This window comes from Panthera onca, chromosome B3 (genome assembly GCF_046562875.1).
Source record: "Panthera onca isolate mPanOnc1 chromosome B3, mPanOnc1 haplotype 2, whole genome shotgun sequence".
Classification (NCBI taxonomy): domain Eukaryota; kingdom Metazoa; phylum Chordata; class Mammalia; order Carnivora; family Felidae; genus Panthera; species Panthera onca.
In genome coordinates, this window is record NC_138344.1 from 23183424 (window position 1) to 23206451 (window position 23028).

General features: G+C 40.5%; 1 protein-coding gene across 1 annotated transcript in view; it reads right to left on the reverse strand.

Annotated features, from left to right (window-relative positions):
- Positions 1 to 22797, reverse strand: part of LOC145715554 (uncharacterized) — a 40032-nt gene extending 17235 nt beyond the window's left edge. Inside the window, exons 1-3 of the mRNA XM_081795844.1 lie at positions 22476 to 22797; positions 20737 to 20846; positions 19928 to 20148 (exon numbers count right to left, since the gene is read on the reverse strand). Of these exons, the coding sequence (XP_081651970.1) occupies positions 19928 to 20148; positions 20737 to 20846; positions 22476 to 22683 (539 nt within the window). The 5' untranslated portion in view covers positions 22684 to 22797. The remainder of the gene's footprint in view (positions 1 to 19927; positions 20149 to 20736; positions 20847 to 22475) is intronic.
- Between the last annotated feature and the right edge of the window lie 231 nt (positions 22798 to 23028).

Sequence of the window (23028 nt, forward strand, 5' to 3'; positions counted from 1 at the left end):
GGAAGATTTTAAGTTTAGTGAAGAGTTCCTTGAAGTTCCCAATTACCTTTAGTAAAATCTTGGCAGCAGAAGGTAAGCAAACTGAGCTGGCAGTGCATCTAATAAACAGTGATTCAAGAATGGGTTTTGTAATGCACTAAGAAGCTCCCACATTCTTAGCTAATGATAATTTTATACTTAGTAAGAGAAACTTGGGACTCTAACATAGGTTGTGCTTGCCTGTGACTATTTTGTGCTGGTCTCAGCCTATTGAGAATGATGTGACCAACTCAAAATGCCTGTGGGTGCTCACTTGGACCCAGATTCCTCTTTCAGAACCAGTGCTGTAGCTGGACTTGCCCCTATGATTCTTGTTATGATTGCAAGATGCCTACAGCAATGAAAATCAGGGAACTTTTAAAGAAACAAGATTACTCACAAGTCCTGGATGGTACACCGTATGCTTGGGGCCACACAATGAAGTTGCAGGTAGAGAGACAGAGACACAGAGAGGTGTTCTCCTTTTATTTGGGTTAGGGAGGGAACCTAGAGTTGCATGGGTTTACTCGTTATTGGTGAATTTAAAACTTGGTGGTTCTTTTAAAAAAATAAAGTTTACTTATTTTTGAGAGAGAGAGAGAGAGAGAGAGAGAGAGCATAAACAGGGGAGAGGCACAGAGGGATGGAGACACAGAATCTGAAGCAGGATCCAGGATCAGAGCTATCAGCACAGAGCCCAACATGGGGCTTGAATTCATGAACCATGAGATCATGACCTGAGTGTAAGTTGGATGCTTAACTGACTGAACCACCTAGGCACCCCAAAACATGGTGGTTCCTAAAGCATGAGAAGAAGAATAAAGGAAAATAAAACAAAACTCAAACAAGCAGATAGATATATAAGCCAAGTTAACATCTCTAAACAAAGGAACCTCATATGGGGCATCCTACCTCTTTGTCTATTCCTATGCCTGGCAATGTGGTTAATGGAGATAGCTGCCTTTGAAGTGGATGCCTTAAAATACAAAGCTTAAGTGAGGCACTTGCATTAAGTGAGTTTTAAAAATTGGCAAGTTCTTACATGATATGGACTCTTAACCAGCTTCTTACAGAAAAATCTAGTACTCTAATCTACCTCTGTTTTTCTGTGACTCTAGAGCATATTTACAATCTCATGAATCAAAATATATCCTTAATATTACAAGTAATTTTTGCATGGAACAATTATACAGGGACTGGACTCACTCATTGGTAATTAGGTGATCCTTAATCAGACAGTCAGAAGTGAAGACAAATACTTCAAAGGTGAATATGTAGGGTTCTGGGTGAAGTTTCTGCAGCTCCATGATGAATTTGCACTATCTGACTTGTGGCATTATAACTGTCAAAGAAAAACTAGATGTATAAAAGGGTAAAAATAGATTTAATTCAGGGCTTTTGCAATAGAGGAAAAGAGATATCTGCAGAGAAACAAAATTAAATTCAAATACAGCATGGGCAAGTGGAGACTGATATGGGTCTGTGGGTAGAAAATTAACAACAGCAAAATTAATAACAGTAAGGAAGATTCTGTCTAAACTGACCTAACAGGATTCTTGCTGAAGACAGGGCAGGTTGATCAGTCATCACCTGGTGGATGGTAGAGGATGAAAAAGCTGATTAGATTTTGATGATAATCATACATGGAGGATGTGAGCCTCTTGACAACTGAGTTAGCGAGGTTCACACTAAGGATTTTACAAGGAAGTGCACAGAGGGTTCTAGAAGTTTCATGAGCCTGACTGACTAATGTTTGGCAAGCAAAAAAATGTATGTTATGACCAAAAAGAATTGAACAACTATTCCAGATAGTTGTATTCTGTCTGGAATACAGAATGGCCCTTAGGGTTTCTTATAGTATTAATGTGCAAGTGATTAAGGCCAAAGGGAAATTGTAAAAAATCAATCCAAGCAGGACTAGTAATGATCCAGATCTTTCTGGAATAAAGGTTTGGGTCACTCCACCAGGTAAAAAGCCACCACTGGCTGACGTGCTTGCTAATGGAAAGGGGATACAAGAAAGGTATTAGAAGAAGGTAGCTTTAAATAACACGTACCACTACATGACTGGATATGTAAATGAGAGATGTAATTATCATGAATATTTCCTTCTTTTTTTGATGTTGATATGTGACACTTATTGATACATTTGTTGTGTGTGCCAATATCTTTTTCTTCTATCCTTTCTTATTCCCTTATAATGAGACATATGACATATAATATGAGATATAATGGCTTTGTAACATAATATTTGAGTATTGTTAGTTTTGCATCATACTATTTTTATGAGATATCTGGGAGAAGAGTAAACTTTCACGGAATTTACCTTCTTTTCTGGGGAAAATGTTACTGTATTTTCAGTATTATACAGGATACCTCTATCATGTTAAGGTTTGCAATCTTGTCATTGTCTTTATTTGAAGATTGAGTATGGTTGAAGGCATTGGGTACAGGTGTCACATTGAAAAGGGTGGGCTTGCGATGTTATGTGTTAACTTGTTTGGGATATGGGAAGTCAGTTAAATTGTAAAACATTGTTTCTTAGTGTATCTGTGAGAATGTTTCTGGAAAGAACTAGAGTAAAGAGATCAAGTAAAGAGATCTTCTCTCACCAATGTGGGAAAGCAACATGTAATCTGAATAGAGAGTCACAATAGAGTAAAAAGACAAAGAAAGGGTGAATTCCTTCTCCTCTCATTGAGCTGGGATGTCTGTCACTTCCTACCCTAAGAGAAATGAGATCCTGATTATTAGACCTTTGGCCTCTAGGACATTACACCAAGGGCCCCTTCATTCTCAGGGCTTTTCCTTGGGACTAGGAGTTTTGCCATATGCTCCCAATGTTTCTCAGAATGTCAGACTGAGAATTATATCACTGGCTTTGTTCTCCACTTAGCAGATGGCCTATTATAGGACTTCTATTCTCCATAACTGCCTGAAACAATTCCTGTAATTAATTAATCTCATATTATAGCTATCTATCTATCTATCTATCATCATTATCATCATCATCATCATCTATCATCATCTATTCTATAAGTTCAGTTTTTGTTGTTCTTTTTGGAGAAACATGAAAATTTTAGATTGGGTATAGAGAGTAGTTCTAAAGGATATAATTTTAAAATCGGTTTTCTGGATTGGTTCTAGGGTCATTGAAATTTCTCTCTAATTTTACTGGATTTGATGATGTTAATGATTATTTTCATTAATAAAGGTAGCACTGTGTAAAGTGTGAACTGTATATTAAAATATGCAGAATATCTGGATTAGCTATATGTTCTATATTAGAAATGTATTTAATTTATTTCCTTTTTTAGTTTTTAAGTAATAGTTAATATACAGTAAAATATTAGTTTCAGGTGTACAATTTAGTGATTCAGCATTTTCATACAGCAATAGTTGCTCATTATAACAACTTCACTTCCTAATCCATATCATCTATTTAACCGCCCCCCCCCCCCCACCACCATCAGTTTGTTCTCTGCACTTAAGAGTCTATATCAGGCTGGATAGCTCAGTTGATTAACCATCTCACATTTGATTTCAGCTTAGATCATGATCTCATAGTTCATGGGATTGTGCCCCACTTTAGACTCTGCACTGACAGTGTGGAGACTGGTTAGTATTCTCTTTCTCCCTCTCTCTCTCTACTCCTTCCCAGCTCATGCATGTGCACACACACTCTCTCTCATTAAGTAAATATATATTTTTAAAATATTTTTAAAAAGAGACTGCTTCATGGTATGCATCTTTTTCCCACTATGTTTGCTTTCTTTCCAAATCCCACATATGAGTGAAACCATATGGTATTTGTCGTTCTCTGACTGGCTTATTTCACTTAGAATTATACTCTCTATCTCTATTCACATTGTTGCATATGGCAAGATTTCATTGTTTTTTATATACACACACCATATTTATGGCTGACTAATGTTCCATGGTGTGTGTGTGTGTGTGTGTGTGTGTGTGTGTGTGTATTTTTTTTTCTTTATTTCTTTATCCATTTTCTTTATTTCTTTATCCATTCATCAGTGGATGGACATTTGGGCTATTTACATATTTTAGCTATTGATAATACTGCTATAAACACAGGAGTGCATGTACCCCTTTGAATCTGTATTTTTGTATTCTTTGGGTAAATAGTAGTGCAATTGCTGGATCATAGGGTAGTTCTATTTTTAACTTTTTAACTTTTTGAGGAACTTCCATACTGTTCTCCAGAGTGGCTGCACAAGTTTGCATTTCTACCAATGAAAGGGCGGGCCTACGCCAGAGACTCCATCTTATTCTGTGTCCTTCACCTTGACCACCCCTCCTCCCCTTGAGTAACACCCCCCCCCCTTCACCTGCCTAACAGGACTCGGACCCTTCCCCAGCCAATCGTCTGAGGCCACAGCCATTACCTCACCAACTGCCCCTAGGCCCCAATAAAACCTTTGTCCTTTTGAAAGTCGCTCTCTCTCCGGTATCTCACCGCTGCGTCGGTGCAGGTAGGGGATTGAGCTCGAGCTAGCTCGAATAAAGGCTCTTTTGCTTTTACATCGGAATTGGCTCCCTGGCAATCTTTGGGGATCATGAATTCTGGACATAACACCAACAGTGTAAGAAGGTCCCCCCTTCTCTGAACACTCGCCAAAACCAGTTGTTTACTGTGCTGTTAATTTTACCCACTCTAACTGGCGTAAGGTTGTGGGAGATGCTAGAGAGGAGCATCAAAAGAAAAGACTTCAAAAGGAAGGGCTGGAGAAGGTGCAAGGCCTTAGGACATGTTTACACAACTGAACTCGGCTGCAGCACATAAGGAACGCCTAGAGTCATTAACATTGTCCAGGGCCAGATCCTCCTTCACACCTGACCGTTCCTAGTGTTATAGAAACCAATTAACTAAAAATTCAACCTTGAAAAGTTAACCAGTAGATTGATTAACACACTTGCTTAGCTGACTTTATGCACATAGTCTTTAGCAATTATCCTAATAAAAAGAAGCTTTATTCTGGAGTTGGGGACTCCTTCTGATTTGAGTATGAGGACCTTCACTTAACTGCACTTTGTTTGTGGACTCATCTTTTGTGACTCTGGCCATACTCCCTGCAACTGAGTTTTTCGGTTTTGTTTTGTTTTGTTTTGTTTTGTTTTGCAAACAGCATATGGAGCTCAAACTCTGGGATTTGGGAAGTGCATGGACTTTCCCTAGAGTGGAGCTGTGGTGCAAGTTCCTGGGGAGAAGGAGGGTCCTGGCCCTGAGAATGGTATAGGGACCTCCTGAGTTGCACTGGGAGAGAAAATTCCCCTTCCTGGAGTACATTTGGAAAAGAGTATATTGCCTCTCCAAGGACGAAAGACCTACAGGCACCAGTAAAATGTTGTTCATTGGTAGGGGACAGAGGGGCACACAGAGGGCAGATAACCTGATTGCTACTTTTTGTGGTGCTAAACCAGATTCCACACGTGAACAGGCATGGGGCTGTTTTTTTGGGGGGGTGGGGGACAAATGACATCAGACACAGCATGCTGTGTACATGATGTGTACACATACTCTGTAGGAGAGGGGCAGGGCCATGTGGTGCTGGGCACTTTAAGTTTCCCGGTTTTGAATCCTAGCCCTGTGCCAAAGAAAAAAATGCAGGAGAGTTGTGGTGTGGAACATGCTGACTGCCCAGACTTCAGAGAGCAACACAGTGGCTCATAGTGGAAGCAGGACCTACTTACACCAAACCCTATCCCCTTATACCTGGCAACTACTTATTTACTGGGGCAAGACTGATGCTGAACCAATGCAGTGGGCCACTTCTACAGACCAGCACAGCCACCATCCCCAAGATTTTTTTTCTTTCTCCGCAGCACCCAACATTCACCAAGTATACAGAAAATAAAGTGCTTCAAAGCATCAACTGCAGTTCTGGTGGAAATTGAAACTTTTTTTTTCTTCTTCTTTTTAATTTTCCTTTTGAAATCAGACTTATAGTTTCTTTGTGTGTTTGGTTTTGTTTTTAATTTAGTTTCCTTCTCTCTCTCTCTCTCTCTCTCTCTCTCTCTCTCTCTCTCTCTCTCTCCCCCTCTCTCGTTTTGTTTTCTTTGGAATCAGGGTTACAGTTTTTAATTTTAAGTTATTTTTCATTCCTTTTCCTTACTCTTTTTTTTGGATCAGACTTTTTTCTGTTCTTTTTTTTTCCAAGACTTATTTTTCAAGATAATTTATTGTCAAGTTAGCTAACATACAATGTATACAGTGTCCTCTTGATTTCATGGGTAGATTCCTATGATTCATCTCTTGCATACAACACCCAGTTCTCATCCCAACAAGTGCCCTCCTCAATGCCCATCACCCATTCTCCTCTCTCCCATGCCCCTCCATCAACCTTCAGTTTTTTCTCTGTCTTTAATAGTTTCTTCTGGTTTGCCTCCCTCTCTGTTTGAAACTATTTTTTCCCTTCTCTTCCCCCATGGTCTTTTGTTAAGTTTCTGAAGTTCCACATATGAGTGAAAACATATGATATCTGTCTTTCCCTGACTGACTTATTTCACTTAGCATAATACCTTCCAGTTCCATCCATGTTCTTGCAAATGGCAGGATTTCATTTTTTCTCACTGCCAAGTAATATTCCATTGCATATATAAACCACATCTTTTTTATCCATTAATCAGTTGGTGAACGTTTGGACTCTTTCCATAATTTGACTATTGTTGAAATCACTGGTTTCCTGTGCCCCTGTGAATCAACACTCCTGTATCTTTTGTATAAATTCCTAGTAGGGTTATTTCTGGGTCATAGGGTAGTTCTATTTTTTAATTTTTTGAGGAACCTCCAAACTTCTTTCTAAAACAGCTATACCAGTTTGCATTCCCACCAATAGTGCAAGAGAGTTCCCATTTCTCCCTATCCTTGCCAACATCTGTTGTTGCCTGAGTTGTTAATTTTAGCCTCTCTGAGCAGTGTGAGGGGGTATCTCAATGTGGTTTTGATTTGTATTTCCCTGATGATGAGTGATGTTGAGGATCTTTTCATATGTCTGTTGGATGACATCTGGATACCTTCTTTGGAAGGTATTCATGTCTTCTGCCCATTTCTTCACTGGGTTATTTTTTTCAGGTGTTGAGTTTGGTAAGTTCTTTGTAGATTTTGGATACTAACCCTTTATCCATTATTTCATTTGCAAATATCTTCTCCCATTCTGTTAGTTGCCTTTTATATTAGTTGATTGCTTCCTTTGCAGTGCAGAATATTTTTATCATAAGGAGGTACCAATAGTTCATTTTTGCTTTTATTTCCCTTGCCTTCAGAGGTGTGTCAAGCAAGAAATTGGTCAAATAGATTGTTGCCTATTTTCTCCTCTAGGGTTTTGATGATTTCCTGTCTCACATTTTCGTCTTTAATCCATTTTGAGTTTATTTTTGTGTATTATTAAGATATTGGTCCAGTTTCATTATATTGAATGTTGCTGTCCAGGTCTCCCAGCACCATTTGCTAAAGAGACTGTCTTTTTTCCATTGGATACCCTTTCCTGCTTTGTTACTGAAAATACAGTGCTTCAAAGCTCTTTCTTTCTTTCCTTTTCTTCTTCTTCCTCTTCTTTTTCATTTTCATTTTGAAATCAGGCTTATAGTTTTTTTTTGTGTTTGTTAGTTTATTTTTTTCATTGCCTTTTCTTTTTTGGAACAGCCTTCCTTTTTTCTTTTATTTTTCTTTCTTTTTTTTTTAATTTCTTTTTCTTTGGAATCAGGCCTATAGTTTTTTTTTTTTTTTTCATTCTTTTTCCTTTACTTTTGTTTTGGGCCAGACTTTTTTGTTCTTTTTTTTCCTCTGGACTTAGTTTTAACAGACAAATCATAGCACAACTAGTTAAAGGTTCAAACGATCCCCACTGTATACACCAGAAACACTTCCTGAAATGCTGTACCTTTGGCAGTGTATGACCCCTTTTCAGTACAGCATTGCTTTCAGGTGCAGGAAACATAAAAATATTTCAAAGATTCAAAAGACAGAAACAGCCAAAATGACAAGATGGAGGAATTTTCTTCAAAAGAAAGGTCAAGAAAAAATCACAGCCAGGGACTTGCTCAAAACAGATGTAAACAGTATATCTGAAAAATAATTTAGAACAATAATAATAAGACTACTATCTGAGCTTGAAAAAATCATAGAATACACCAGAGAAAGCATTGCTATGAGGCATAAAAAGTAGTCAGGCTTAAATAAAAAGTACTATAACTGAGATGCAACACCAACTGGATATAGTCACTATAAGAATTGAAGAAGTAGAGGAGAGAATAGGAGATATAGGAGATAAAATTGTGGAAAATAATGAAGCTGAAAAGAGAATGGAAAGAAGATCACTAAGAAAGACTGAGGGAACTCAGTGATTCCAAAAAGCAAAACAATATCCATATCACCGGAGTCCCAAAAGAAGAAGAGTGGGAAAAAGGTAAAGAAGGTTTATTTGAACAGATTTTTGATGAGAACTTCCCTAGTCTGAAGAAAGAAATGGGCATCCAAGTCCAAGAGGCACAGAGAATTCCCCTAAGAATCAATGAAAACAGGTAAATACCATGACATATCATAATGAAACTTGAAAAATACAAAGTTAAAGAGGTAATCCTGAAAGCAACTAGGGACAAAGGGTTTTAAATTACAAGGGTAGACACATAAGGTTAGCAGAAGACCAGTCCACTGAAACCTGGCAGATTAGAAGGGAATGGCAAGAAATATTTAATATGCTGATTGGTAAAAAAAATATGCAGCCAAGAATTCTTTATCTAGCAGGACTGTCATTCAGAATAGGAGAGATAAAGAATTTCCCAGACAGAATGCAAACTGGTGCAGCCACTCTAGAAAACAGCCACTCTGGGAAACACTCTGGAAATTTTTTTTTTAAAAAAAATAGAACTACCCTATGACTCAGCAATTGTAATACTAGGTATTTATCCAAAGGATACAGGAATGCTGTTTTGAAGGGGCATATGCACCCCAATGTTTATAGCAGCACTATCTACAATGGCCAGATTATGGAAAGAGGCCAAATGTCCATCAACTGATGAATGGATAGAGAAGATGGAAAGGAATATTATTTGGTGATCAAAATGAATGAATCTTGCCATCTGTAACAACGTGGACTGAATTAGAGTGTATTAGGCTAAGTGAAATAAATCAGTCAGAGAAAGACAAATATCATGTGCCATCACTGATATGTAGACTTTAATATACAAAACAGATAAACATAAGAGAAGGGAAGCAAAAGTAATATAAAAACAGACCAGGAGATAAACCATAAGAAACTCTTAAATACAGAGAAAAACTGAGGGTTGCTGGAGGGGTGTTGGGTGAGGGGATGGGATAAATAGGCAAGGGGCATTAATGAGGACACTTGTTGAGATAAGCAATGGGTTTTATATGTAAGTGATGAATCACTAAATTCTATTCCTGAAATCAGTATTATGTTAACTCACTTGGATTTAAATTTTTAAAAAGTTAAAAATTAAAAAAAAGTATTTCCCAGACCAAAAAAAAAAAAAAAAGGACTTTGTAACCAGTAAACAAGCCCTGCAAGAAATTTTAAAAGAGACTTTTTGAGTAGAGAACAACAAAAAACAAACACAAAGCAACAAAGACTAGAAAGGACCAGATGTATCACCATAAACACCAACACTATATGTAACACAAAGACAATAAATTCATATCTTTCAACAATCACTCTGAATGCAAATGGACTAAATCCTCCAGTTGAAAGACAAAGGGTGTCAGAATGGATAAAAAACAAGGTCCATCTATATGCTGCCTACAGGAAACTTATTTTAGATCTAAAAACATCTGCTGATTGCATGTGAAAGGATGGAGGGGTATCTGGTGGCTCAGTTAAAAGGCCAACTCTTGATTTTGGTTCATGCCAAAATCTCATGGTTGTGGAATTGAGCCCCACATGGGGGTCCATGCTGATCATGTAACCTGCTTGGATTCTCCCTCTCTCTCTGTCTCTCCCCCACTGGTGTACACACTCTCTTTCTCAAAGCAAATAAATAAACTTAAAAAAAAAGAAATAAGAGAATGTAGAAACATCTATCAGGGTAATGGATGTCAAAAGAAAGTGAGAGAAGCCATACTTACATCAGACAAAATGAATTTTGAAACAAAGACAGTAACAAGAAATGAAGAAAGGCATTACACCATAATTAAGGGTCTATCTATAAAGAAGATCTAACAATTGTAAACATTTATGCCCCCAAATTGGAGAACCCAAATATATAAACCAATTAACAACATACATAATAAACTCATTGATAATAATTTAGTAATAGTAGGGGACTTTAACGTCCCACTTACAACTATGGTAGAGTATTTAAGCAGAAAATCAACAAGTAAACCATGGTTTTAATTGATACACTGAACCGAGTAAACTTAACAAATATATTCAGAAAACTTCATCCTAAAGCAGCAGAATACACATTTTTTTCTCGAGTGCACATGGAGCACTCTCCATTCTAGATACATACTGGATCACAAATCAGTCCTCAACAGGTACAAAAAGATCAAGATCTTATTTTCATGTTACAACATTATGAAACTTGAAGTGAATCACAAGAAAAAAAATTGGAAACACCACGAATACATGGAGGTTAAAGAATATCCTGTTAAAGAAGGAATGGGTTAATCAGGTAATTAAGTGAGAAACAAAAAATATATGAAACCAAATGAAAACAAAAACAGTCTTAACACTCAGTCCTAACATTCTGGGATGCAGCAAAGACAGTCTGACAGGAAAGTATATTGCAATTCAGGTCTACCTCAAGCATCAAGAAATTTCCCAAATGCACAATCTAATCTTATGCCTAAAGGAGCTATAAAATAAACAGCAAATAAAGCCTAAAGCCAGCAGAAGAAGGGAAATAATAAAAATAAGAGCAGAAATAACTGATACCAAAACAAAAAGAAAACAGTGGAACAGATCAACAAAATTCATAGCTGGTTCTTTGAAAGAATTAACAAAATTGATAAACCCCTAACCAGACATATCAAAAAGAAAAGAAAAAAACTCAAATTGACAGAATTATGAATGAAAGAAGAGAGATCACAACCAACACCACGAAAATGCAAACAATTATGAGAATACTAGGAGAAATTATATGCCACAAATTGGGTAATCTGGAGGAAATGGACAAATTCCTAGAAACTGACAAACTACAAAACTGAAATGGGAAGAAATAGAAAATTTGAACAGACACATAACCACCAAAGAAATTGAATCAATAATAGAAAATCTCCTAGCAAACAAGAGTCCTGGGCCAGATAGTTTCCCAGGGAATTCTACCAGACATATTAAAGAGTTAATACCCATTCTTTTCAAACTGTTCCCCCCATACACACAAAAAAAAGGAAGGATAATTTCCAAACTCATTCTACTAGGCCAGAATTACCTTGATTTGAAAACAAGACAAATATCCCACTAAAAAGGAGAATTACAGGCCAATTTCCCTGATGAAGATGGATGTAAAATTTCTCAACAATATACTAGCAAAGTGAATTCCACTCTACACTAAAATAATTAATCATCATTATCAAGTGGAATTTATTCCTGGGCTGCAGGGCTGGTTTAATATCTGTCCATTCATCAATGCAATACACCATATTAAAACAGAAAGTATAAGAATCATATAATATTCACAATAGATACAGAAACAACATTTGAAAAAAATACAGCATCCATTCTTGATTAAAAAAAAACCTCAACAAAGTATGGATAGAGGGAACATGCCTCAAGATCATTAAGGCCATATATGAAAGACCCAAAGCTAACATCATCTTCAAATATATATATATTTGAAATATATATATATATATGTATATATATATATATATATATACACGTGTGTGTGTATATATATATATATAAAGGAAATTTATTCATTCATCAAAAAATGAAATTTTGCTATTTGCAATGATGTGGATGGAGCTAGAAGATATTATGCTAAATAAAATAAGTCAACCAGAGAATGACAACCATATGATTTCACTCATGTGGAATTTAAGAAACAAAACAGATGAACATATGGAAGCAGCTGGAAGAGAACAGAGGCAATCAAACCACAAGAGACTTAGTGATAAAGAAGAAACTGAGGATTAATGGAGAGAGGCAGGTGGGAGCTGGGCTAGATAGATGACATTAATGAGGGCATTTGTTGTGGTGAGCACTGGGTGTTGTATGTAAGTGATGAATCACTGATTCCTACTCTTCAAACCAATAGTGCACTGTATGTTAACTAACTAAAATTTAAATAAATAAAAAAAGTTTGAAGTATATAGCAATATAGGCCTACCTCAAGAAGCAAGAAACATCTTTTTTTTTAATTTTTAAAAATGTTTTAATTTATTTTTGAGACAGAGACACAGAGCCTGAGCAGGGGAGTGTTAGAGAGAGAGGGAGACACAGAATCTGAAGCAGGATCCAGGCTCTGAGCTGTCAGCACAGAGCCCAATGCAGGGCTTGAACTCACAGACTGTGAGATCATGACCCGAGCTGAATCAGACACCCAACCTACTGACCCACCCAGGCACCCCTAAGAAAATTCTTAAATAAACAACCCAACCTTATACCTAAAGAAGCTAGAAAAAGAACAACTAATGAAACCTAAAGCCAGTAGAAGGAAGTAAACAATAAAGATTAGACTAGAAATAAGTGATAAAGAAACTAATAAAACAATAGAAGAGATCAATGAATCCAGGAGATGGTTCTTTAAAAAAAAAATGAAATTGATAAATTCCTAGGCATAATTATCAAAAAGGACAGAGAAAGTACTCAAATAAATGAAATCACAAATGAGAGAGAAGAAATAACCAACACCACAGAAATACAAACAATTAGAGAAAAGTATGAAAAACTATATGCCAACAAATTGGACAACCTGGAAGAAATGATACATTCCTAGAAACATACAAACCACTAAAACTGAAGCAGGAAGAAACAGAAAACATTAACTGATAACCAGCAATGAAATTGTATCAGTAATAAAAAATCTCCCAACAAACAAAAGTGTGAGGCCAAATAGATTCACAGATTAATTCTACCAAACATTTGAAGAAGAATTAATACGTATTTTTTCTCAAACTACTCCAAAAAATAAAAATTGAAGTAAAATTTCCAAATTCATTCTACAAGGCCACCATTACCCTCATACCAAAGTCAAAGACTCCACTGAAAAAGAGAACTTGATGCCAATATCCCTGATGAACATGGATGCAAAGTTCTCAATAAAATACTAGCAAAGTGGTTCCAAGAGTACATTAAAAGAATCATTCTCCACAATCAAGTTGGATTTATTCTTGGTCTGCAAGTGTGATTCAATATTTGGAAATCAAACAGTGTGATACATCACATTAATAAAATAAAGAATAAGAACAATATGAGCCTTTAAATAGATACAGAAAAAAAGTTCTGACAAAGTATCCACTCATGATAAAAACTCTCAACACCTCAACATCATCCCACAGCTGATATCATCCTCAATGGGGGAAAAGTGAGAGCATTTTCTCTGTGGTCAGGAAGAAGACAGGGATGTCCAGCCTCACCATTGTCATTTAACATAGTACTGGAAGTCATAGCCTCAGAAATTAGACAACAAAAATGAATAAAAGGATCTAAATCAGCAAGGAAGAAATCAAACTTTCACTAGTTGCAGATTACATGGTATCATATACATAATCCCTGAAAGACTCCATGAAAAATTTGCTAAAAGTGATGCACAAATTCAGGAAAGTCACAGGATACAAAATCAATGTACAGGGATTTGTTGCATTTTTATACTCCAGCAATGAAGCAGCAGAAAAAGAAATCAAGGAATCAACTCCATTTACAATTGCACCAAAAATCATAAGATATCTAGAAATAAACCTAACCAAAGAGGTAAAAGGTCTATAGTCTGGAAACTATAAAACCCTGATATAGGAAATTGAAGATGACAAAAAGAAATGGAAAAACATTCCATTCTTATGTACTGGAAGAAAAATAATATTGTTAAACTGTCAATACTATCTAAAGCAATCTACACACTTAATGCAATCCCTATCAAAATAACAAGAACATTTTTCACAGAGCTAGGACAAACAATCCTAAAATTTGTATGGAACCACAAAAGACCCCAAATACCCAAAGAAAATTTGAAAAAGAAAAGTAAAGCTGGAGGCATCACCATTCCTTACTTGAAAATATATTACTAAGTGATATAAAACTTTGGGTGACCAAAACAGTATAGTACAAAAATAAACACATAGATTAATAATAGAACAGAATAGAAAGCCCAGAACTGAACCCACAACTATATGGCCAATTAATCTTTGATAAAGCAGGAAATAATATCCAATGGAGAATAGACAGTCTATTCAACAAATAGCATTGGGAAAACTGGACAGCAACATGCAAAGAATGAAACTGGTCCACTTTCTTATACCATACAGAAAAATAAATTATAAATGGATTAAAGATATAAAGGTGAGACAGGATACCATTAAAATCCTGGAAGAGAACACAGGCAGTAACTTCTTTTACATTAGCTATAGCAACTTCTTACTATGTATGACTTCTGAGGCAAGGGAAACAAAAGCAAACATAAAGTATTGAGACTTCATCAAGATAAAAAACAAAACAAAACAAAACAAAAATTCTAAACAGTGAGGGAAGTCCTCAACAAAACTAAAAGGAAAGTTTTGGAATAGGAAAGGTTTTTGCAAATGACATATCCAACAAAGTGTTAGTATCCAAAATAGAGAAATAACTTATAAAACTCAACACCCAAAAAACAAATAATCCAGTTAAAAAATGGGAAACCATGAATAGACAATACATATGGTTAACAGACACATGAGTAGATTCTCAATATCATTCATCATCAATGTAATGCAAATTAAAACTACAATGAAATATCACCTTATGTTGCAAGGAATATGGTCTGAGTCACAAAAGATGAGTCTGCAAACAAAGTAAAGTGAAAGTCCTCCTACTCAAGTTGGAATGAGGCCCCAACTCCAGAATGAAGCTTCTTTTTATTAGGATAATTGCTAAAGACTATGTGCATAAAGTCAGCTAAGCAAGTGTGTTAATCAATCTAATGGTTTAGCTTTTCAAGGTTGAATTTCGAATTAAGTGGTTTCTATAACACTAGGAAGGGTCAGGTGTGAAGGAGGATCTGGCCCTGGACAATGTTAATGGCTCTAGGAATTTCTTAGGAGCCCAGCTGCGTTCAGCTGTGTAAACATGTCCTAAGGCCTTGCACCTTCTCCAGCCCTTCCCTTTTGAAGTCTTTTTTCTTTGATGCTTCTCTCCTGAATCTCCCCCTTTTTCTTTCATTTGGCAAAGCTAGAGGGCAAAGACAGAGACTCATGAGGCATATTCTCAGATTCTCAGATTCATTGCTGTCTTCTTCTCCAGACTAGGTATATGCAAAGTAATAAGACAAAGATTAATATAAAAATGCCAATCACAGAAAACCTTAAGTATTTTATATAATTCATTGGATTCAATTCTGAGATTGGATTAGTTATCTCAGTTAGAAAAGGAGCAACAGAAATCATCTCAAGTTTATTTTTGAACATTTCATAAATGTCCTTTTGCAATTGAGCTGTATCAACGGAGGTATTGCCTTGATTAAGAAGGTGTCAGTGCACCAGGTCCCATGATATCTTAGATTGATTACATACCTGGTGGGTGACACAAAATGTGGTTATGTTCCAATCACATTGAAGCTTTATCTGTTGTTGTAAATTAATCAATTGATCTCCGAGAAAAAGAACAGCTTGTTGCAAGTCAGATAATTGGCTCTCTATTCAGCTATCAATCAGCCGTTGGCTGTTCCACAGCCTTTCTGAATCTTGATGCCAGTTTTGTACAAAGCGGGGTAGTTTGCACAGTCTGATGCAGTGCAAAACCAGCTGTTGCTGCTGTAGCTGTAATAGTTATAATCCCAAATACAGCAGTTACCAGTAAAGCTAAAAACTGTCAGGTGCAGTGTAAGACACTGATATGCCCCAATTCGAGAGACCCCCCGAAAACAAACCACAAGAGTCCAGAGTCAAAGCCAAGCGGCAAGGGTCGTTTATTGCAGGTTCGAACCCGGTCGTCCGCGCACTGGTTGCCGGTGACGCTAAGAGGCCGCGAGCGAGGATCTTACAGCTTCTTTTATAGACAGGCACAAACAAGTTAGGGATTTTTTTGCGGTTACAGAGCTGTTATTGGTTGACATTTAAATTTGAACACTCAGCAGAACTTGATTGGTTCCTGCCTTTATGTCAGACCACAACTGGGCATGCCCTGGCTGGTTCCGGGAATGGCGGGGGGGGGGGGGGGGAGGTCTTTTCTTTGCAGTTGTGAGTACACCTGGTAATTTTTCTCTTAGTCTCTCATTCCCCCCTCTCTTTGGTGCCTTAAGAGCCAATCTTGGATCTTATGTGTCTGACTCAAATGTTTTGGTAATGACGGGTTGGTATTGGGTCCTAAGGACCATCAGTTGGATTGTGTTAACTCGGTCTTTGATAAAGGCAACTAGTTTATTAATAATATAAGGCCCGAAGGTGAGGAGGAGAAGGAGGAGTATAAGGGGCCCAGCTAGAGCAGAAAGCAGGGTAGCTAGCCATGGGGACTGATTGAACCAAGACTCAAACCAGCCTTGTTGTTGTTCTCGTTCACGCCTCCTTTTGGCCAGGCCTTCTCTAACTTTAGCCATGGACTCTCGGACTACTCCGGTGTGGTCAGCATAAAAACAACATTCTTCTCTTAAGGCTGCACATAAACCTCCCTGTTGGAGGAAGACTAGATCTAGCCCCCTTCGGTTCTGTAGGACTACTTCAGAAAGGGAGGTCAGAGATTTTTCGAGGTGCGAGATTGAGTCCTCAAGTCTGGCTATATCCTCATCAATGGCTGCCCTTAGGCTATTGAACCCTCGGTGCTGTATGGCTAGTGATGAGATCCCAGTTCCTGTCCCTATGGTACCGAGGCCAAATAAGGTGGCCAAGGTTATGGCCGCAAAGGATTCCTGTTTTGTTCTTATTGACTCTCTTGCTTCTGTCCCTTCTGTCCACAGATCATATACAACATTTTCTTGGTGGTAAATAACCTTTGGAAATACTAATACCATGATACAATATTCGGTTGACGAATTAAAAACATCTCTGCTAACACATGGGGTGAGCCCTGTCTTAGAAGAACAAATCCACCAACTGTCAGGAGCTGGAATTATCCATTTAGATTCATCTATAGAGTAATTAGTCGGGGCACAGAGCTGGATATGGCTAGAGGGGACTTTTCCTATACAAGTCCCATTGCCAGTGACCGCTTGCAGTGTGAGGCCAGGGCCCTTTTGATTCCACTTGCAAGCTGCTGGCGACTCTTCTCCTGATAGTGAAAAAGGGGCAGCTAGACCTATGGCTTCGTAGAAGGGGGGTTTTATATCATAACATAGCCAGCAGGCCCTTGTTGCCTCAGGGTCCGATCGGTTTAAGGCCTCATATGCTGCTGTTAGCAATTTCCATAGGGAGTCTATGCCTTCTGGGTTCTGATTTTCTTGGACAGCTTGTGCTTTTACTCTTGGGGTAAGGACAGGGGTCCTGCTGGAGGGAGTAGTGGGGATCTGCCTGAGGATAGGCTCGTCTCTTTTTTTTTTTTCTTCTTTTTTCTAATACCTGATTTGGCCCCACTGGTTGTACAAGAGGGGTGACTTTTAATTTCATTTGAATGGCAGTCCCAAAGAGGGGATATTGATATAAGTAGAGTCCCCAAGTGAGTCCTGAGACCCACCGCCTGTCCTTTTTCCCCTCCTCTGTAAATCTTACACAAATAAGGTTACAGTTTTCATCATACCTGATACGGGTACATGGTTGGACATAGGACATTTCAATAAATTGGGGTTTTACTTCCCACTTCCATCCCCCATCATTGGAGGTGACGCAACTCCAGGCTGCGCAATAGAGGGTTTCAAACCCTCCACATGTGCGCCTCATCACCCCCGTCCTAAATCCCGGACATGCATAAAATCCATTTCTACTTATTGATACCCTTCTTGGCAGTTGCCTCCATTTACCTCCTTCCATTTCTCCTAATGGACTAATTTTTTCTAAATTAAAATATAAATCTGGCCACCAGGTATTTAATGGGGCAGTTCCTAGGGTTTTGTTGTAGACTTCATGAGTCTCTAAATTAGTAATTTCCCATGTCAAATTATAGGGGTTGTGGGCGTTTGGATTTACAGACAGAATTTGCAGAACAATCAAGAGGAGGGCAAGTACCATAGTTACGGCTCAGTCCGTTGGCGGCGTAGGGTCAATTTTAAAGGATTGTCCTTAGTCCGATCAACAGTCCAGGTTGACTTTGAAGGTCCGATGAGGTCTGAGAACGGGTCCACTGGTTTGGCGTGGGCGAAATGGATCCAGGTGGCGATTCCGTCTACTTTGATGGCAGTAGGCATTGTCAGGATGACCTGGAAGGGTCCTTTCCACCTGGGCTCCAGAGTTCCCTGCCGATGACGTTTGATGAGGACCCAATCCCCTGGCCGGAATTGATGTGGAATAGGCGGGGGTCCAGTCTCATGGAGTTCCTTTAATTTGGGCCATACATCTTCATGGACCCTCTGCAAGGCTTGTAGGGAGAACAAGAATTCAAGACTATTATCGTTCTCAACTTTGACAAGGTTATCTGTTAGGTTAGGGATGATGGGGGGTCGTCTACCATGTATTATTTCATTGGGTGTGAGTCCCAGTTTGTATGGGTAATTATGCACCCTGAACAGAGCATAGGGGAGAAGGACCACCCAATTAGCGCCAGTCTCCATGGTCGATTTGGTTAGGGTCTCCTTTAATGTTCTGTTCATTCTCTCTAACTGTCCTGAGCTTTGGGGTTGGTATGCACAATGTAATTTCCAATCAGCCCCAAGTATGGAAGCCAGTCCCTGACTTACTTTAGAGACGAATGCAGGTCCATTGTCTGACCCTATCATTACTGGAAAACCATGCCTGGGCAGGATTTCTTCAAGGATCTTTTTGGCTACAATCTGCGCTGTTTCATTCTTGATTGGAAAGGCTTCAGTCCATCCTGAAAAGGTACCTACAAAAACTAGCAAATACTTATATCCATATTTTCCTGGTTTTACCTCAGTGAAATCTACTTCCCAATAGGTCCCCGGTCTGCTCCCTCTTTGTCTTACCCCAGTTGTCTGAGGATTGCTACTCGCATTGTTGAGTTGGCACACTGTACATTTAGTGACTACTTGATCGACCTTATCAGAGACATTTCTGATTTTTAGTCCAGTCTGTCTCAGTAAGTCCAACATTCGCCGGGAACCTAAGTGGGTGCTGCGATGGATCCGCTCTAGAACTTGCCATCCTAGTTTATCTGGGAGTATAATGCTGCTTTTGGAGTCTCTCCACCAGCCATCTTTGATTCGGGTCATAGGAAGTTTACTCATCCATTGAATGTCGCTTTCTGAATACTCAGGGCTGGGGGGCAATTCCCGGGGTCCGGGGTCTGGCAGCTGTAGGGTCAGCAATTGCGCTGGGGGCCGAGCTATGTTTTTTGCAGTCTGATCGGACAAATTGTTGCCCCGGGAAACTGGGTCGGTTGTCTTCTGGTGTCCTGGGCAATGCACAATCGCTAGCTTTTTGGGTTCCCATAAGGCTGCTAGCAGGGCTAGAATCTCTTCTTTATTTTTGATGTCTTTCCCTTCAGCTGTGAGGAGCCCCCGTTCTCTGTATATCACCCCATGTACATGAGTGGTGGCAAAGGCATATCGACTATCAGTGTACACGGTTAGCTTTCGGTCTCTCCCTAATTTTAGGGCCTGGGTTAAGGCTATTAGTTCAGCCTTCTGGGCCGAGGTTCCGGGGGGTAGGGCTTCTGCCCAAATCGCCTCGGTTTCTGAAGTTACGGCCACCCCCGCATACCTTTGTCCTTGGTGAACGAAGCTGCTTCCGTCGGTAAAACAGATGGCGTCCGCATCCAATAATGGTTGGTCCTGCAAGTCCTCCCGGACCCCATAAACTTGAGCCAGTATGTCGGCACAGTCATGAAGTGGGGTTCCCATGTCTGGGTCAGGCAGCAGTGATGCTGGGTTCAGGGCCGTTGGGGGGGTGAAGATGACCCTGAGGGGGTTCAACAGCAGTCCCTGGTAATGAGTGAGTCGGGCATTGCTCAGCCACCAGTCAGGCGGCTGCTTGAGGATGCCCTCGATGGCATGCGGGGTGGTGACTTGTAGCTCTTGGCCCATGGTCAGCTTATCAGCGTCCTTTACCATTAGGGCAGTGGCTGCAATCATCCGGAGACAAGGTGGCCATCCGGCGGCCACTGGATCTAGCTTTTTAGACAGATAGGCTACTGGCCTGCGCCAAGGGCCCAAATGCTGGGTTAGCACCGCCTTGGCTATGCCCCGGTTTTCATCTATATATAGGTGGAAGGGTTTGGAGACATCGGGGAGTCCCAGGGCAAGTGCTGATAGCAGAGCAGTTTTGATTCGTTGGAAGGTCTGTTCGGCTTCTTCCGTCCAACTAAAGGGCTGTTGATCTTTTGTTGCCTGGTATAAAGGTTTTGCTAATTCAGCAAACCCTGGTATCCATCGTCTGCAGAACCCAGCCGACCCTAGGAATTCCCTCACCTGTCGGGTTGTCTGCAGTCTGGGAATACGAAGGACAGTCTCCTTCCCGGCATCCGTTAGCCAGCGTTGCCCCCCTCTCAGTAAGTAACCCAGGTAAGTTACCTCTGACTTGCAGATCTGAGCCTTCTTTGCTGAGGCGCGGTAGCCTAAGGTTCCCAGAGTTCGCAGGAGACCTTCGGTTCCCTGGATGCAGGCTTCGGGTGTCTCGGCAGCTATTAAGAGATCATCAACATACTGTAGGAGAATTATATTAGGGTGTTGTTGTCTGTACTCACTTAAATCTTCATGTAGAGCCTCGTCGAGCAGGGTCGGAGAGTTCTTGAATCCTTGTGGCAGTCTGGTCCAAGTGAGCTGGCCATTTATGCCCCTGTCTGGATCTGTCCACTCGAATGCAAATAGCTCTTGACTTTTAGGCACTCGTGGTAGGCTGAAAAAAGCATCTTTTAGATCCAGAACAGTATACCATTGTTTTTGTGGGCTGAGGGCGCTCAGGAGAGTACAGGGGTTACGAACGGTTGGATGTATGTCCATCACCTGCTTATTGACTTCTCTCAGGTCCTGCACTGGTCTGTATTCCCCGCTGTTGGGTATGCGCATGGGCAGCAGGGGTGTATTCCATGCTGAGTGGCAGGTGTGTAGGACCCCGAAGTCAAGGAGGCGGCGGATATGCGGTGTGATGCCATTTTTGGCTTCCGCGGGCATAGGGTATTGGCACACGAGGACGGGGTCCATCCCAGGCTTGACCTCTATAAATAAGGCTGGGCGATGTTTTGCTAACCCCATACCACCTGTTTCTGCCCACGCGTCTGGGAAGCGTTGAAGCCAGGGCTCGATGCCCTGAACCAGAGGAGTGGGTTCCTGATGGAGCCTATATTCATCTTCTAGTTTCACAGTGAGTACAGATATGGGTTGGTTGTGGAAGTCAGTCACTGTGGGTCCCCCCGATTGGAAATGAATTTGGGCACCCATTTTGGTAAGCAAATCCCTCCCCAACAGGGGTCAGGGGCTGTCAGGAATGACCAGGAAGGAGTGGGTTACCTTCCCAGTTCCTAAGTCCACAGTCCTCTGAGTTGTCCAGGGGTACTTCTTTATTCCGGTGGCACCTTGTACCCAGGATGATTTTTCAGATACTTTTCCATGGGGCTTGATCAGAACTGAGTGCTGTGCCCTGGTATCAACTAGGAACTGGACCGGGGTCCCCTCCACTTGCAATGTTACCCTAGGTTCGGGGAGGGGATCCGAACCCCGTCTTCCCTATTCTGTATCTTGGGTAAACAGTATGGGGGCTATTTTAGGCTGCCATTGTCCTAGCTGGGGCGGTGTTGTTTCTTCTTGGGGCATTCTCGTATCCAATGGCCTTTTTCTTTACAATAGGTGCATTGATCTTTATCTAAGTGCCGCCTGGGAGGGCGTGTTGTTTGAGTGCCTTCTGGGGGTGGCTGTTCTTTCTGGACTCTAGAGGGCAGGACTTTAGTCATTTTCTCTGTGACCTTGATCTGTCTGTCTTCTGGGGCATCCCTGTTGTTGTAGACCCATTGTGCTACACGGAGCAGATCCTGGATCTGTTTACCTTCTAAATCCTCTAGCCTTTGAAGTTTTTTCTTAATGTCAGGAGTTGCTTGATTTACAAAGGACATAACGACAGCAGCCTGGTTCAGGGACTTCTGGATCCATGGGGGTAAACTGCCTAAAGGCTTCCATTAATCTCTCTAAGTAAGCAGCTGGACTCTCTGCCTTTCCCTGTAAGACCGAATATACATTAGCCAAATTGGTGGGCTTGCAAGCTGCATCCCGGAGACCTGCCATCAGAGTCTGGCGATTAATGAGTAGCCTTCCCCTACCTTCTGCCGTGTTGTAGTCCCATTCGTCCTGTGGAGGTCTGGTTAGGGGGAAAGCCGCATTAATGAGGTCAGGGTTAGATGTCGGCCGACCGTCATCTCCGGGAACCAGCTTTCTTGCTTCTAATTGGATCCTGTCTTGCTCCTCTGTAGTGAACAGGATGCGGAGGAGCTGCTGACAGTCGTCCCAGGTGGGCTGGTGGGTGAACATGACACTGTCTAAAAGAGCTATTAGGTCTTTAGGGTTATCAGAGAATCGAGCGTTCTGTGTTTTCCAGTTGTAAAGGTCACTGGTGGAAAAGTGCCAATACTGGAGTCGGGGGTTGCCTGTTTCATCGGGGGGTCCTATTTCCACAGGGGTAGGGTCACAGTGGAGTCAGGGAGGCGAGGGTTTGGCTCACGCTGGGTGCGCCCGCGGGTTCGGCCGGCTGGCCCCTTGTGGTTGGTTTCATTTTCAGTGGGGCCTGGCGGGGCTGCTGCCTCCCGTCCTTCTGGTTCCCCTGCGGGGGCAACTAGCGGGGCGATTGGTGCGGCGGCTGCTGTGGGCAGGGCCTGG